The sequence below is a fragment of the Chrysemys picta genome, chromosome 22 (assembly GCF_011386835.1).
Source record: "Chrysemys picta bellii isolate R12L10 chromosome 22, ASM1138683v2, whole genome shotgun sequence".
Taxonomy (NCBI): Eukaryota; Metazoa; Chordata; order Testudines; family Emydidae; genus Chrysemys; species Chrysemys picta.
The window spans coordinates 14,871,658-14,890,242 of NC_088812.1; the positions used below are offsets into that span (position 1 = coordinate 14,871,658).

Here is an 18,585-nt window from a genome sequence, read left to right on the forward strand (position 1 = left end):
TGAATTGTTTCCAATCACTATGTCTTTTAAGATCTTAGAACTAGTAGATCTCATCCTTTCACATCTTGTTTCTATTCATAGATTGGAAGAGGAAAACAAGTTTCCCTGTTTTTTCAACTCCCAGTTGGTTTCTCAACCAAAAATAAACTAGTCATTGAACTGAACTACTGAATAATCGGAAGGGAAGAAAATACTCTCTCTGTACCTTCAGAAGAGGCCACTGCGGCCTACAGCTGGTTTAGCACTCAAACTGCCACCAGGTCAGTGAAACTTCAAAATTTCAGCACCAAACACGTACTGCTTGAATATAATTTGAATAATTAATAGATTGCAGTAAATTTAAGCCTTGAATACAGCTTGCCAATTTCAATTTTAAATAGGTTTACTTTTAAAAAGAAAAAAGTGTATTTAAACTTTTAAAAGATTTTTTAAAATAACTGATTTTTTTAATCCATCCTGATTTTTTATTTTAAAACATATAGCATGCATGCAAAAGGCACGTCCTATAGCAAACCATTAACCTTCAAGGAAGTGTCCTATGTCATAGCTCCAGCATCAACTTTGCCCTTCCCTTAGGTCAAAAAGTTAGATAAATTCTTGCTTCTATGTTCAGCTCTGTGCATACTGATAGCTATCTCCATCTGACAGGGGTGGGAGGGATGGGAGAGGCAGGGATGATTCACCTTGCCTTTCCCTCAGGGCCCGGCTTCTGATCCCTCTCTGCCCCTTGGGCTGCTGACACCTAACCTGTCCCTCACTGGGAGACCCGAGTAAAGTCAATCCCTTTCAAATTCAGACCCATTACTGCTATGTTCAAACAACGGAACAGCCAACAAGAGCTATGGTAACATGAATACAACCCCTAGAATATGCTCCTTGGAGCAGGGACCACGCCTTAGTCTGGGTTTGTGCAGCGCCTAGCACAAGGCCCCAATCTACATCTACTGGGAGCGCTAAACAATGGGGAGAGGGATAGCTCAGTGGTTTGAACATTGGCCTGCTAAACCCAGGGTTGTGAGGTCAATCCTTGAAGGGGCCACTTAGGGATCTAGGGCAAAATCAGTACTTGGTCCTGCTAGTGAAGGCAGGGTGCTGGACTCGATGACCTTTCAGGGTCCCTTCCAGTTCTAGGAGATAGGTAAATGCTGCACAACAAATCACCAACCCATCTTTGCCAACTGACCAGCCATGTGAGTGAATGGTACCATCATGCTTTTGGGAGCTTGGGACACTTTGTAGAGTCCTGCGCAGATATAAAGAAGATCTCTGCAGATTTGCAGGGCTCTAGGCATTTGAACTCCTACATCCAGGTAAGCAAGCATGTCCAGGAGTCACCCGAAGAGAAAATTCTCCCACCGAGCTGCCATGGAGATGGAGCCGATGATGGCAACCCAACCAGATATCCCTTCTGGACAGATAATGGGCAGATTTTTCACAGTGACGATAATTAATCTTTGGAACAAATTACCAAGGGTTGTGGTGGATTCTCCATCACAAGAAATTTCAAAAATCAAGAATTGATGTTTTTTCTGAGACAGATGCTTTGGTTCAAGCACAGCTATTGAACCTGAAGCAGGAATTAATTTACAGAGAAGGCCTATGGTGGTTTGTGTTACACAGGTGGCCAGACTAGACCAACACAACGGTTCCTTTTGACCTTAAAACAAAACAAAAACAAGCCTGCAGCACCTTCCGTTAGCTGTGACATTTCTCAGCACCCTTAACTCCAGTAGAGAAGATTTAAACTCCTATTAGTAGAAATTACGAGTAAATCATTATTAGATCATCTATTTCTACACCTCGGTTGTCATTGGCTGTTTACAAACGTGGTTTGCTTCAGATGCCACTGCGAGGGGATGGGTCATTGGAGGGTCTAAAGCAACATGCTCTAGTGACCTTTTCCAACAGTCCCACAACATACCAAGATCTGGGTACACACTGACCTATTAGATTTACAATAAGCCAGGGATGGAATGGAAGGCACTGGGTTGCGGCGGTTCTGGTCAGCACCGCCGACTGGGCCATTAAAAGTCCCGCCAGCAGTGCTGCCCGGCTAACGCAGGCTAGTCCTTACCTGTTCTGACATCGCGCTGCGCCCTGGAAGCGGCCAGCAGCAGGTCCAGATCCTGGGGGGAGGCACGGGGTTCCCCGCGTTGCCCCCGCCCCAAACACTGGCTCCACATGGCCAATGGGAGCGGGGGGGAGGAGGGGGACAGAGAGAACAGCGGTGCCTGCGGCGAGAGCAGTGCAGCACCACTTGTGAACCTCCGCCTAGGAGATGGACCTGCTGCTGTCCACGGTGCCAGGACAGGCAGGAAACCTGCCTTAGCACCCCTGCTGTGTCACTGACTGGGAGCCGCCCGAGGTAAGCCTGCACCCCAATCCCCTGCCCCAGCCTTGAGCCCCCCCCCCCAAACCCAGAGCCGCCTCCTGCACCTCAAACCCCTCACCCCAGCCCCACCCCAGAGCCTGCATCCCCAGCCCAGAGCCCTGCCCCCCTCCCACACCCAATCCCCTGCCCCAACCCAGAGCCCCCTTCCACACCTTGAACCCCTCATTCCCGGCCCCAACCTGCAGTCTTAACCCTAAACCCTCTGCCCCAGCCCTGAGCTCTTCCCACCCCCTAAACCCCTCATCCCCAGCTCCGTTGGGTCGCAGGCATCAACAATTTTCTTCAACTGGGTCACCAGAAAAAAAGTTTGAAAACCACTGCCCCTAAGGTCTTGTCAGCACACAAAAGGTGTATGTATCACTTTAACTGCAGCAGCATATGTGCCCCTAGCAGAGATGCAGTTTACTAATAGCGAAGTGCTGGTAAACTGGTATAGCTTAAAGAAAAGGAGTACTTGTGGCACCTTAGAGACTAACAAATTTATTAGAGCATAAGCTTTCGTGGACTACAGCCCACTTCTTCGGATGCATAATCATCCGAATCATCATAATCATATGCATCCGAAGAAGTGGGCTGTAGTCCACGAAAGCTTATGCTCTAATAAATTTGTTAGTCTCTAAGGTGCCACAAGTACTCCTGTTCTTTTTGCGGATACAGACTAACACGGCTGCTACTCTGAAACCTGGTATAGCTTTTTCCCTTTCCTATATGGGAATAAGCTATATTGGTAAAACTGCATTCACACTACAGGTTGAACTGGTAGAATTATCATCAGTTGGGGGGGGGGGGGGGGGAAATACATCCTTAATGGAAAGAGTTCTACCACTACCAAAAACTAGTGTGTAAACCAGGCTTTAAGCACTTCTAGAAAATCCCAGCTGACGTCTCTAAAAGTCTCTCAGACTTCATCAGCTGTCAATAGCACCGACAGGAGGGATACTCTGGGGGCCAGTGTTCAGAATTTGATACAGCGCTCGGCTGGAGAAGCCTGACAATTCTTTACAAAACACGTGGCTGTTACTGACGCACACACACAAATCACGATGCCTTCGAGGTGGAGAGCGCTGAAGTGCAGCTAGAATAGTGGAACTTTTTTTAAATGAAAAGATGCTTCCCCCTTCAGTCCAGTTCTGCCACTCAAGCCCTCCGCCAAACACCAGCGGCCCACCAAGCAATACACTGGTATCTCCAGGAACAGCACCTTACAGAGGAGATACTGCAATCAAGGCAGCAGCTGCTCAAAACCTGGTCTATATGGACTAGTCAACTTGCATAGCTGTTGCAGAATAAACTGTTCTGGAATAGTACCAAGTGGGGAATTTTTTTTTTTTTTTTTGCACGCCAGAATAAAGTCAGTCACGCATTCCACAATAGCTCTTCCAGAAAATTTCCTTGCATAGGCAGGGCTTAAGAAAGAATGTTCTGTGGGTCAGACGAAGTCAAGTCTTACCAAACAATGAAAAAAGCAGAGCTCTTCTCACAAGACAGGGCGGTAGTGTTGCATAAACAGACAAACCCCTCACACCTAGCACTGGATGAGACAAGGGAATTTCCACTTGCTAGATTAGCAAAGTAACCAGAAACTACTTTGCCCCAAAGGGAAGATTGGATGGAATGTGAAGCCCTATTCAGACTAAGGCCACCGATACCATTACAAACATTGGGGGGGGGGGAGGGAGAAACAGTCTAGACAGTTCAGAGCGAACACACACACCGTCCATTTCCTGGTTAAGCAAAGTATTTCGGGTATTAAAATATATGTCACATTCACATGGACAACAAACTTGGGGGTGAGAGTTTTTCCAGTGTAAAAATCTTGGATGGATTGCCCTTATTACATATTACAGAAATGCCTAACTACCCAACCAAGGTCAAGGCCCCCATTGTACTAGGCATTGTATAAACACATAAGACACAAAAACAACAAGTAGTACGGTGGCACCTTAAAGACTAACAGATTTATTTGTGCATAAGCTTTTGTGGTTAAAAAAAACCTTACTTCAGATGCATCGAGTGAAAGTTACAGATGCAGGCATTATATACTGACACATGAAGAGAAGGGAGTTACCTCACAAGTGGAGAACCAGTGTTGACAGGGCAGATCCGATCAGGGTGGATGTGGTCCACTCCCAATAAGAGATGAGGAGGTGTCAATTCCAGGAGAGGCAAAGCTGCTTCTGTACTTAGACAGCCACTCCCCGTCCCTATTCCAGCCCAAATTAAAGGTGTTTAATTTGCAAATGAATTTTCGTTCTGCTGTAAGACAGTCCCTGCCCCAGAGAATTTACAATCTAAATAGACAAGACAGAGGTTGGGGTGGGACTGGGGGGAAACTGAGGCAGAAAGAAGGGCAGTGACTTGCTCAGGGTCACACAGTCAATGTGAGAGCCAAGATGAAAACCAAGGTTGTCTCAGACCCACGCCAATGCCACACAGCATCTCATCTGTAGAAGCCCCACTGTCAGATGCACCTCTTCCTTTGAATTAAATTGTATTTAAGAGTTTCCAAAACTTTGCTTCCATGCAAATATTGAGACCTTGCAATGGCTCGCACGCTCTCCTTAAGCCTTAGGGGGATGGAACGCTTCTTTCCAGTTTGCCTAGCATGCTGTTGACCACAAACATGAAACACACACACCACCTCTTAGCACAGACATCCTACCCTGGCTGGAGGATGATTACGGTGGGCACAGACAAATCCCACATGAAAAGATTGCAGCTGAATGACACAAAGATAGTGAAATCAAAATAAACCCAAGGCAAAGCCCAGCCATTTGCATCTGTCTAGCTCAGCGTTCTCTAGCTTGTCTCCAGTGCACTACGTGAATCTATCATCGGACACTACTGTAACTTTTGTCCAGTCTACAGTTCAAGAACACCAGGATTTGTAGCATAGGGAACAATCCTGCATTGGCAGGGAGACAGCTCGAATGATTTAAGTTAAGTAATATCTTTTGTTGGACCAACGTCTGTGGGTGAGAGACACAAGCTTTCGAGCTTACACAGAACCCTACTTGATTTGTTTCTTATACAGCAATGAACATGTCAGGTCTTAGAAATATCTACAGCCTTAGAGGGAAGTCATTGTACTTAACAGAACATAGGAGGTGTGGAGGCCACCAAGCTAGCCTGTTTTAAGTCGGGGCTTGGTAGATTTATTATTGGGCTTATATGATGGCATTGCCTGCGATAAGCAGGGGACTCAACTCACTGACCCAGGAGGTTCCTTCCAGTCATATGTAACATTGTAACACCTTCTTGTCAACTGTTGGGAATGGGCCACATCCACCATGATTGAATTGGCCTCGTTAGCAATGACCCCCCCCCCCACTTGGTAAGGCAACTCCCATCTTTTCATGTGCTGCCTATTGAATTTTTCACTCCATGTATCTGATGAAGTGGGTTCTAGCCCATGAAAACTTACGTCCAAATAAATTTGTTAGTCTCTAAGGTGCCACAAGGACTCCTAGTTGTTTTTGCTGATACAGATTAACACGGCTACCGCTTTGGAACATTGCACATTTCAAAGAGTCTGAAGCCCAGATCCTCAAGGGTATTTTAGGCACCTAACTCTTACTGATTTCAATTGGAGCTAGGCACCTAAATCCCTCCGAGGATCTGGGCCTGAGAGTTAAGTTACTTTTTTAAAAATAATGTCACCAATCCAACTTAACAGTCAGTGTTACTTATTATTAGTGGAACACGGTATTGCCTTCAGGAGATAAGCTCTGATTGTTTTGAGCCATTCTATCTCAGGTGTGGTCATCTGGCAGATTGTAAGATAGGAGACTTGAGTTTCATCCTGTGTCCTGTTGACAAAAACGGAGCCTGGAGAAGGAGTGAAGGAACATTGTGGCATACATTTCCATTATGCCTGAGACACACAGATCCGTGTCTCAGCCCCAAAGCGGAGATTTTAACATCACTGCCGACCTTGGTTTGGAGAGGCTGAGAAATTTTCCACCTCACGGGGAGTTCATTTTAAAACCGTTTAAAAGCACATTAAGTTTTGCTGAACACCCTTTTCAACTACTTTACTTTTCAACTACTTTAGGGGAACGTAGGGGGTGTGGGGAAGAAAGGCAGGGAAGGAAGGTTAAGTCAGACCCTTAAAGGTCAACGTGTTTTTTTGCTGAACATTAAAAGTTTGCTGAGGGAGAACTGGACTAGTCAAACATTTACCATTTGGCCCCCTGAGCAAAGTTTTAACCCTTCCATTTCAGGAGATGAAATATTCATGGGCTCCCCTCCCCGCAAAACGCTGCAAAAGTAACCAGTCTCCATCTGATTCCATCATTATCATAACAGGAAGTGGCTGCTTTTAAAGAGAAAAACCCATGTAGAAGGCAAGTTGGGCAGTTGCTGGCGGCAGTCCAGCCACCCCTATATGCACTGGCATCTTATCTTTATTTCTTTTAAATGCCCTGATTTCTATCATCCATTCCACAGCATCACCATCCCTGCCTTCCACTAGATGTTCACATACTGGAGTGACAGGGGCCATGCAGCAATGTATATAGTTAGGGCTCTACCAAATTCACAGTCCATTTTGGTCAATTTCACGGTCATAGGATTTTAAAAATCGTTAATTTCATTAGTTTAGCTATTTAAATCTGAAGTTTCATGTTGTAATTGTAGAGGTCCTGACCCAAAAAGGAGTGGGGGGGGGGGGGGGAGGCACACAAGGTTATTGTAGCGGGGGGGCTGTGGGACTGCTACCCTTACTTCTGCATTGCTGTTGGTGGCAGTGCTGCCTTCAGAGCTGGGCAGCTGGAGAGCGGCGGCTGCTGGCCGGGAGCCCAGCTTTGAAGGCAGAGCTGCACAGAAGTAAGGATGGCGTGGTATGGTATTGCCACCCTCACTCTGCACTGCTGCTGGCAGGCACTGCCTTCTGAGCTGGGGACCCGACCAACAGCCGCCGCTCTCCTGCGCTGCCTTCAGAACGGGGCAGCCGAAGTAAAGGTGGCAATACCACAACCCCCCTAAAATAACCCTGTGACCTCCCTGCACCTCCCTTTTGGGTCAGGGCCCCCAATTTGAGAAATGCTGGTCTCCCCCATGAAATGTGCATAGTACAGGGTAAAAGAACACAAAAAAGACCAGGTTTCCATTACACGTTTTTCATGGCCATGAATTTGGTAGGGCCCCATATACAGATTATGTATTCCTACTACAGACCAACAGCTACAAACCCATCCCTTGGTGCCAAGAGTCAGCCCTACAGCATGAGACCCCAAAAGCTTGCAGCTCATTTAACCCCAAAAGATGACAATTTTAGTGAAGCAAATAATATTTAACAATGCCAGTGAGCGATGGAACTAACTTGAGCAAGTGCCTATTGGTTCATGGACTCACATACCTAGTAAGTGCATCAGGGAGAACCGAAAACACCAGTAGACCATACATACTAACCCTCACATTGAAACAAAGAAGAAGTACAACGGAAGGTGCTTAGTATCTCTAACAAGCCGAGGGGATGAGGGAGTGGCACCAGGGAAAAATAGAGCCAGGAACGTGCACAAGATATTACAATAAATTCTTAGATTTTAGGGGATCTCCCACATCCAGTGTATATGAGAAACTTATGCCACCTCATCAACTGTCAGATATATTGCTGCAGCAGTCATCTGCCCCCAAACAACCAGCTAGACATACAAGGGAGATGACCTACACAGTTGCCTGGGTGCTGGAAACACAACATTGCTGCATCAAGGAACGGGCGAGTGAATTTACGCAGCTGGGCATGTTACATAATCCAGTGAAACGACTTGGCTTGATATTTCTCTGCAGAGCGGACAGATGAAGAACGAATCTTTGCTATAGACTAGGCATCCCATTAGCACACAGTGATGGCTATTTTTCCTGCAGAAAGATTCCCTGAGCTAGAATTCCCCTGGATGCAACCGTCCTATCTTGAGAACACCAGCCTTACCACTCCATAATGAAACAGCCAGTCATCTCTGCATTGGAACAGGTGGCAAACACATCTGGAGTTCTATATAACAACTTGGAATTAACATCAGGTTAAGAGTCAGTAACGCAGTTTGCTGTTACATCACAGACTGCTTTTCACAGCACCAAATATTTAGCCAGTCTATAATAGCTACGGACCTGATTTAGCAGCTGACAAAACTGTTAGGACCCCAGCTATTTGGGACCCTACTTAACCCGGAATCTAGATTTCTGTTAGAAATATTACACATTCCAATAGGTGATACACAGAGTCGGTTCTGGACCCTTGTACTGCCGTATTTGTAGAATTAGTCTAATCAAGCACAGAATTCCTGCAGTTATCCACTTGTTAACCAAGTGTAAAACAAGCAATATACTACTACCAAAGATAAGAGCTCTGTATAGGTTACAGAAGCACAGCTCATTCTGAGCCTTTGATTACTAACTGAACATACAGATAGGCATTCTGGTCCAGTGATCATACTGATATGGTTAACTGCATGGAGTTATCCGCACTAGAAAGATCACAAACATCCAAAGAAAGCAGTTTTCTCCACCTCCCAGTCACAGCAGTCATGGATTATGTGAAGAGCTCCTAGGCTGGGAGTTCTAATCATTTAAAGGCCATTATGTTGCTATGCTATGCGACCCGGGTAATAGGGTCAGCTTTAGATGTTGTATGGTGTAATAAAAAGTTTAAATATTTATAGGAATGGTATCATTAAGACAGCCAGAGTTTAAAGAGCTCAACAGTGCCTCACAAACGCTTGGACTCACAACTAGCATCTCCAGTGGAAATTCTTAATGACTTACCAAGAGATAGCAAGAGGTTGTGACCTCATGTGTTATCTCCAACCTTCTTCAAGACACAGCACACTGCTAAGTCCCATCTTCTCATGCTATGACCTTTCATGTCACCATTCATCTGCTCAGTTCAGGAAGATGATGAGTTGTAAGTTTTGTTAAAACTGAGAAGCTCTAACATTCAGTTATATTCCCCATTAGCAAATGTATACTTCCCATTAACGGCTTCCCAGAATTCCCCTAGACAATTAGTGATTCACAACTGAGACACTCTTGTACAGTTGACAGTCAAACAAACAACACAGCGTTCCACGAATTCTTCCAAGGGAAATGTATGGTCAGTTACTAATGAAATATTTCAAAGCTGTCTCTGATCTCTTAGAACTGCTATGTTATATAAAGCTACCAGTAACACCAACCATTGCATCCACTAGCAAAATCATAGAAATGTTCAGCTGAAAGGGACAACCTCAGGCGGTCATCTAGTCCTCCCATCCCCTTGCTTCAAGGCAGGATTAAGTATACCTAGAAATGCATCCTCTGATCCTATACTGCAGAACGTACACAAGGTAAAGCCGAGAACATCCATCTCCAAGGGTGAGGATCATCTCTACGCTCACCTACCAATGCACATTCCCAAGGTAGCACTGTGCTTCTTCCATATTGAGATTGAAGAGCAACTGAAAACCACAAGGGGTGCTGGAGGGGAAAAACAAACACATAGGAGGAAACAAAGTGGCTATAGATGTCTTTCCTCCCCGTGACTGGTGTGTAGAACTGCCATGACACAGGAGAAAATGTCAGATGTCAGGAAGGCATTTACCTACAGTAGGACAGGCACTATTTATGATCAGCTTAGGTCAACAAATGTCAGGGAAAGAGAGTTAGGTTTCACGAGGCCAACAGAGTTCAGACCTAAGGCATGGAATGCTTTCGACAGAGGAGAAGGGAGTTGAGTTTGCTTAAGTGAATTACTGTTAAGTGGTATGAAAACTTAACTTGGTGTCAGACGACATTACTGGGGGTGTTTAGCTCAGATGCTCTTTACCCTGGAGTTGCAGGTAATATTTCAGTAGCAGAGCTCTGCCTCTGGTTGGTGTGTATTGCTAGGAGGATATGGAAGAGCCAAGTGTTCTGGGTAGCTAGTCCCTGGGGAAAACGCCACTCAGACGCCTGGTATTCAGCACTATCACCCTGCTTTTATCACGTGTACAGCTGGGTTTACAGAGCCCGGAGAAGACAAGCCATTTCACCAAGGTCATTTTACAAATTAAAGATTTAAAATCCCACCCCACCCCCTATTTCTTTGCAAACTAACCGACGCCGCCTTTATGGAATGCAAGCTCTGAAATGCAGCCGACAGGGTTTCACTTGAATATATTCATTTCTCTGTGTTTCTGGTTTGAAGGGAAAAAAAACACAACCTGCTATTGCAAGGGAGGGGGCCTGCCTTAACTGCCAGACTACAAGAGCTGAAATCTAGTCACAGAATTTGGTTCCGGAGCCTCACGTCCAGCCTCGCTTCACTATGGCTGACAAATTAGGTTCAGAACTGTCTGTTGGGAAACTACATCCAAAGTTGGATGTGACTCCATATACTGAGCAGCATGATGACAAAGCACATAAACCAAAGGCACGTATCTGAACTGAACAGAAAGAGGAGGATGACTGGGGATTATAAAGGAAGAAGTATTAATAGTAGGAGGTGGCACCTAGAGACCACAACCAAGGCAAAGAGCCCCATTACCCTGGGAACAGCACAAACCCATAGTGGGGGAGAATCTCTGCCTCAAGATTTTTACAATTTAAATAGATAAAACAGATAGGAGGCGGGAGGAGAAAAAGAGGCCCAGAGAAGGGAAGTGACTTTTCCAAGGTCGCACTGCAAGTTAGTAGTGGAGCCAAAACCAGAACCCAGATCCCAGGCCAGCAGTCTATCCACTGGACCATGCTGTATCTCATCTGGACATTGTCAGACCTGATCCTGTAACCCTGGAATGCTATGTTCTTGTGGACACCTCTAATTTGTCTACAATTCACAATAGCCATTTATGTTCCTTCATAGATGGGAGGAGGGATAGCTCGGAGAGGAGGGATAGCTCAGTGGTTTGAGCATTGGCCTGCAAAACCCAGGGTTGTGAGTTCAATTCTTGAGGGGGCCACTTAGGGATCTGGGGCAAAATCAGTACTTGATCCTGCTAGTGAAGGTAGGGGGCTGGACTCTATGACCTTTCAGGGTCCCTTCCAGTTCTAGGAGATATACCTATCTCCATATATTATTATTAGGGTGGGAATCATCCTATGAAGTCCACTATCTGAAGGGGGATAAGACAATGCTCCACTTTCAATATGGGCAAGATATGCTGACATACCTCTGACATGTAGGATGTATAAGCCAGTCACTCCCAATTCTCAAACCCCTCTCCTGGCTGGCTGTTCATTCCAGGAGCCAGCTTAAAGCCTGTGTCATTCTTAAAATCCTCTATGCACTTGTTCAGCTGACTTCATAGACCTCAGGCCCAATTCTCCACTGCCCCACACCTTGTACCATCATTTCCACCCCTGACGTGTAAGACATTACTAGGTCAGATCAGCAGCACTTTGCACTGGTGCAAATGGTGACACGATGCAGGGCAATGAAGTCAGGCCTCTTGCCCCCCTCATCTCGTGCACCTCCACCAGCTATCTAGGCTCGGCCTTCCTTGTCCACTGTTGGTGCCAAAACATTCCTGCCACTTAGAACAGGTTTCCTGCATCTCTCGGTCTCACTTCAAGTTTTAGCTGGAAGCATCTCCTTGCTGTTTGCTAACACCTCTCCATTTTTCTCCCTCTCAGTCACTCTGAAGACTAAACAACAGTAGGTAGCTCAGACCTAGCATTTTTGCAAAAATAAAATAAGAGAAGTGTTAGTTAGGAACTCTGAAGCCCAAACTTATGGCAAAGAGCTACAGCAAAACTAACCTGTCTATTTTCACTGCTTGCATTTCCTCTCAGAAAAGGGACAGGCCATCTAGCTCTGAAACACTTGATAATAGCTAGGAAAGCGGGTGTGCTGTAACTGCTGCTTATTACGTCAATCACAAATCATCTGTTTGCTTTGCGTTCCATGTCTGTCTGTTGTAATCCCCTTGATGTTGCATCATGACTTTGCCTGTAAGCTCTTTGGGTCAGGAAGCATCGTTCAGTTATGTATCTATCTAGCCGATATCTCAACGGGGTCCTGAGCCTGGATTGGGGTCTGTAGACACTATGGGAATACAAATTAATGTAAATAAATAAATAATTAAATAAAAAGCCACACATACCAACTAATGTTACTTCTTTGTACATTTTTTTTTTGGGGGGGGGGGGGGGGAGGCATTTTGGTAGCACCTAGGAGCTGCAGCCATGGATAAGAACCCCATTACACAAGGCACTGTACAAACAGAACAAAGACAGTCCCTGTGCCAAAGAACTTACAATCTAATTTTACTATTTGAAGGTGTTATCAGTAAGATAGTTAAAGGAGTTGGTTTTAAGAGTTATACATGATAAACAGGACACTGTCCCAGGTGCGCGAGTCAGAGCGGGTACCGTTTGCACGTAAGACACGGCTACAAGAATAAGTTGGCGTTGCACAGTCTTGATAGTAGTCTCAGTCATACGCTTAGAGGCAACCGGGAGAAGGCTCTAGCTATCCCCATCAACTGGTTAAATAAAAGACCAGGCCTGAACAATTCCAGCTGCTATTTAACACCGTCTGCCCCCTAAAGGAGATGAAGTAACAGGAAGCAAGGAGCTCTTCACTTCCTATTGACAATGGACTAAGGCAATGTTTCTCCACCTATTTACCATTGTGAGCTGTATATACAGGTGCGTGTGTATGTGGGCTACATCCACACAATATACATACTACCAGCATGGACCTGAGGACGTCACATGGGCTGCAGCTGTGTGCTGACTGGGCCGCAAGCAGCCCACTGGCCACGGGTTGAGAACCACTGGATTACGGGCATGTCAACACGCACAGTGTGGCAGCTGCACTGATGCAGACGTGCTGCTGCAGCATGTCTGGTGAAGATGCTCTATGCGGACAGGCAAGAGCTCTCCTGTCAGCATAATAAAACCACCTCCGTGAGCGGCAGCAGTTACGGGAGAGTTTCTCTGGCCAACATGGTGCTGGCAACACCAGTGCTTATGTCAGTGTAATTTATGTCGCTTGGGGGGGGGGGGTGGCTTATTCACACCCCTGAGCAATATAAATTATGCCAACGTAAACTGCAGTGTAGACATAGCTTGAGATTACCATGAGCCTGTTGCATTGAAAGTGTTAACACCTTGACATTTGCACATTTCCAGGAAATGTCATTTAACTTTTAGCACATTTCAAACTCCACCTTATGCGTCCCCTGCTTGAACTTTTCACGGTGCACCTCTACCCAAATGCTGGCTTATGATTGCAACAACTTACTGGTGGTGAAGTTGCATGTCAACCTATCCTGGGAGAAGCTCTTCCTGGAGGGAAAAAAAAAGTTGCTTCCCCCGCCTCCCTTCCTCGCAACCTTTTGCTCACTTCTGGCCAGTTCCCCCCAAAATACAAATATGTCCTTGAAACACTGCCAATTATTGCCCCATCTCTCTCCACCTCACATTCCTCCTCTCAAACTCTCTCCTGGGTGTCCTGCCAGTCTGGCTTCCTCTGTCTTCACCTCTCCAGAATTGCTCTCATCAAGTTTCCTGCTCCTGCTCCACTCTCAGCCTCCTTCAGTTCCCGGCTGCTTATGACACCATTGATCACACACGTCCTTTAAATCTTGTCTTGTCTTCTCCTCCCATCTCTCTGATTAGGCCTTCACAGTCATAGTCAAATGGTCCCCCTCATCTTTGTCACTTTATGGGCAGTGTTTCCACAGGACTTCATCCTTGGCCCACTCATCTCCCATTATGCCTGCCCCTTGGGCAATTGCTTCCACCGACAGTTTTGATCACCTTTCCACAGGTGACTCGAGTCTAGCTCTCCAGTCTTGACCCATCTCCCTCCACCCTACTCCACCCCTTGGCCTATCTCTCCAACATCCCATCCTAGAAGTTAAGTTTAAGGTGGACAAACTCCTGAACTTTCCTGCCAAGCTGTCTCCCCTTAACTGCTGGCAACTCCATCATCCTCCCAGTCACTCATGTCTGTAATCAAGAGATGTCTTGGACCCCTCCCCTCCATTGTATTTCAAACCAGCTTTGTTCTGATTCAGTTTCAGTTGATTAGGGTTGACCGAAATAAGCCTGGTTTCAATCGAAACAGGAGTGTCCACACACACTTCTGCACCAATTTAAAATACAAATAAAAATCACACCTTAAATTAAACCAGTGCAACTTTCTCATGCAGACCAACCCTAAGATTTCTAGAACGCCTCTTTGCCCATCACACTGACTACATCACCCCCTTAACTAAACCTCTCCAATGGTTCCCCCTGTTCCATCCCCAAGCTCATCATCAAGGCCCTTCACGGTTCTGCGCCTCCCTACCATTGCCTTACTGTATTGTCCCCCTGTCCTCCACTTGGCCAAGACAAAATGCCAGCCTCATTTGCACCTTCTTCCATACCACCCCTTATCCATGACATGATACTAGCTCTGATACAGCACTTTTCATCTGTAGATCTCAAAGCACTTTATTAAGTATTATGTCTTTCCAACAAGTGAAGCCACCACCCTCCTCATCTTCAGATCACCTCTCAAGGCCACATCAAGTCAGCCAGTTAATAATGGCTAGAGAGACAGAGGGAAATAGGCGGTACTTTATATACTTGAATTATTGGGCGGGGGAGGGGAAACATTGGGCTGCCAACCTACATGTGTCTATAAAATTCTATCTGATTTATCCCTCTCCCCTGACACTGCATGTCATACGTCATCTTTGATTGCAAGGGTGATGACCACCACACCAGGGATTGAACGGAGGACGTCCAGAGCTGAAAGCATGAGCGGCTATAGCTTAGCTGGGGCTGTGACAGTCTCTTATCCCCTGCAGATCAGGTACAGAGAGGGACCAATGAGACAATCAGCAGTGGGTTAACACAAACTCTTCTAAGCAAGGACACGTCAGTCCAGTATCTAACACAATGAGGTCCTGATCCTGAGCAGGGCTGTTGGTCACTTTCTTAATACAAGTATTAATTAGGCACTTTAATATTAAACAAATGATCCTTAAACTCCGTCCCAGCCCCCACTGCAACGTAGGGAAAGCGACTTCCCCCAAGGTCACAGAAAGGAAGAGAGCCAGAATTTCGGAGATGTGTAGATTCCAAGGCCAGAAAGGAACACTGCGATTAGTCAGACCTCCTGCATAACCGGGGCACAGAATGTCCCCTAAATAATTCCTGGACCAAATGTTTTAGAAAAACATCCAATTTTGCTTTAAAAATGATCAGTGATGGAGAATTCCACCACAACCCTTGGTAAATGGTTCCAGTGATTAATTAGCCTCACTGTCAAAATTTTACACCTTATTTCCAGTCTGAACTTGGCCAACTTCAGCTTCCAGCCACTGGACTGTATTAGACTCTTCTTTGCTAGACTGAAGAGCCCATTATTAAATATTTGTTCCCCATTTATAGGCTGTAATCAAGTCACCCTTTAACCCTCTCCTTGTTAAGCGAAACAGAATGAGCTCTTTAAGTCTGTCACTATAAGGGCTCATCTACACTTGAAAAGCTGCCGCGGCACAACTGTATGCTTCAGTGTAGCCACTACCTACACCAATGGGAAAGGTTCCAAGAGGTGGCAGCTAGGTCAACAGAAGAATTCTTCTTTCAACCTAGCCCTGTCTACACTGAGGGTTTAGCTACATCCCTCAGGGGTGTGGATTTTTCACACCTCAAGAGACGTAGCCATGCGGATGTAATTTTCCTGTGTAGACCAACCCTAAGGCAGGTTTTCTAATCCTTTAATCGTTTTCATGGCTCTTCTCTAAACTGTCTCCACTTCCTCAACATCCTTCTTGCATTAAAGTATTAAGATACTAACACCTGCGCTCACATCACAGAGAGCTGAAGGTGCTTCTTCCAGCCCTTGGGGGTGATTATTCAGGGCAAGACTAAGGAAGAGACACTCTTGGCCTGATTAGTTGAGGGAGTATAGACCAAAGAAGCATGGAACAGGCTCTCCTAATCAGCAACAGGTGGGAGGCACAGGATTGAGACTACATCTACATTAGAGCAAAACATATGTTGCTCAAGGGTGTGAATATTCCATCCCCCGGAGCGACATAAATTACATTGACATAAGCATTCGTGTGCACAGTGCTATGTTGGTGGGAGAGCTTCTTCCACCAACACAGTTTATGCCGCTCGCTGAGGTGGTTTGTTTATGCCGACGGAAGAGCTCTCTCCAGTCGGTATATAGCGTGTTCCCCAGACATATTGGTACAGTACAGCAGCACTGTATGCACAGACGTAGCCAAAGTCTGGATGATTTATCCATAACCTGACAGCAGGAGGCCAGATTCCAGAGGAATGGATTCGCTATATCCCCTTTAGCTGAACAGTCCATGCCACCTGGGAACCTGCCTCCCACCATGGCCAATACCTGATATTTTTAGAGGCAGGTGAACTGAATCATAGAATATCAGGGTTGGAAGGGACCTCAGGAGGTATCTAGTCCAACCCCCTGTTCAAAGCAGGACCAATCCTCAACTAAATCAACTGCCCCAAAGCTAACCAGCTGTGCAACACTGAACATGAGGGGAGGAAGGGCAAGTGTTGCAAATCCTTCCTGACCCTGAGTTTAGATGATGCCCTCAAGCACAGAGTCCCCATTACTCCCATTTTACGATTTACAAAACTCATAAAATTATCCATCTCGACTGTTGAGTTCTGCGGCTGAATTTTAACTCTGGCTCCCAGCAACCGCTAACTCCTCAGGCCAACTTCATGCAGGGAGTGACACACTTTCGTCTTATTTCTAAATTCTACCTTATCTTTGGGTTTTATACTGCTGTCCAAATCTCCCTGCCACTGGTTTCACTTCATCTTTCACATTCACAAATGCAGCATGCAGAGCAAACAGGGGGGAAGGTGTCCCCCCGTTACTTGGTACAGATCACTACTGCAGACCGGATACTGCACTATATGGCCCCTTGATCTGCTCCAGCCTAGTGATGGCTTCAATCAGCCCACCAGAAAGTTATCTGCCATTAAATGCAACACCTACGATACACTGGGCTGTCTGTTCTGCTGAGCTCAATGCAATATCCAAGTACTCCTGGACTCTGCAGTCTCCCAGCCCGCGGTGGTCCAATCACTACCTCCAGATTCCACTCTCATCACCCTTCTCAATTCACGGTGTAGGACAAGATGTTCAGGAGGATCTCACCTACCTCATGCTGTAGGCGCCAGCGCCCAGCTCCTGGCCAATGCCCGAGAGGCTGGCATCGAAATCTTGCACCAGCCCCGATTCGATCACCTCATCCGCCAGCGGCAGCTTCAGAGCCCACGCCATCCTCACCCAGTGGCTCGGGGCTCCGGCCCCGCGGTAAATGTACAACACCTCCCCCCCGCCTCCCCAGAGATCAGTGGGAAGCAGGGTACTCACTACTGAGTCACTCCTTCCAGGAGATACACCCCAGACATAACCAACACCCACAATCTCCCCCGATGGGACCCCAATACCGAGGGAGCTCCCTCCAGGGGATACTGCCCCACCCAGGGACCCACAATTTCCAACTCCCAATGGGCTCAACACGTAGTCACCCCCTTCCAAGGGACACTATCTCCCTGGGACCTCAACACCCAGAGACACTCTCTTTCCAGGGGCCACTCCTCCCCCACACCCCAGGGACCCTGAGAACCAGAGTCACCCCCTTCCAGGGGATACTAACCTCTAGGAACCCCAACACGCAGAGTCACCCCCTTCCAGGGGATACTAACCTCTAGGAACCCCAACACGCAGAGTCCCCCCCTCACCCAGAGTCCCCCCCTCCCAGGGGCCAGCACCCCCCAGGGGACCCCTCGCAGAGAGACACCCCTCCCAGGAGACAGCACCCCCAGAGTCCCCCCCTCACCCAGAGTCCCCCCCTCCCCGGGGCCAGCACCCCCCAGAGTCACCCCCCCTCCCCGGGGCCAGCACCCCCCAGTTACCCCCTCCCAGGGGCCAGCACCCCCCAGAGTCACCCCCCCCCCGGGCCAGCACCCCCCAGTTACCCCCTCACCCAGAGTCCCCCCCCCGCCCGGGAATCCCCCCTTCCCAGCAGCTGCCGCCCTCCGGCTGCCCGGCCCCGCGCGCGACTCACGACCCCGCCACCTCTTCGCCCGGCCCCGCAATATGGAGGCGGCGGCAGCGCCGCAGCCCCCTGCTCCAGCCCAGCCAGGCACAAGCCCCGCCCCCTCACTCACTCGCGGCCAATAGCAGCGCCCAGACCCCTCCAGACGCCGAACGAGCGCCAGCCAATCCCAGCTCACCG

At 47.2% G+C, this 18,585-nt stretch overlaps 1 protein-coding gene across 13 annotated transcripts in view; it reads right to left on the reverse strand.

Annotated features, from left to right (window-relative positions):
• The window catches only part of TFCP2 (transcription factor CP2), a 40,330-nt gene extending 22,084 nt beyond the window's left edge, over positions 1–18,246 (reverse strand). For 10 of the 13 annotated variants that reach the window (XR_010594515.1, XR_010594516.1, XM_005297227.5 and 7 more), the window contains exon 1: positions 17,503–18,246. Coding sequence is in view for 8 of the 13 variants with exons in the window: in XM_005297227.5 (XP_005297284.1) it covers positions 17,503–17,624 (122 nt within the window). In the remaining 5 variants the exon portion in view is untranslated. Of the gene's footprint in view, positions 1–12,109; positions 12,396–17,502 lie in introns of those variants that run through there. The other 3 variants (XM_042845866.2, XM_065576549.1, XM_065576551.1) reach the window with 2 other exon arrangements.
• Positions 18,247–18,585: the final 339 nt, after the last annotated feature.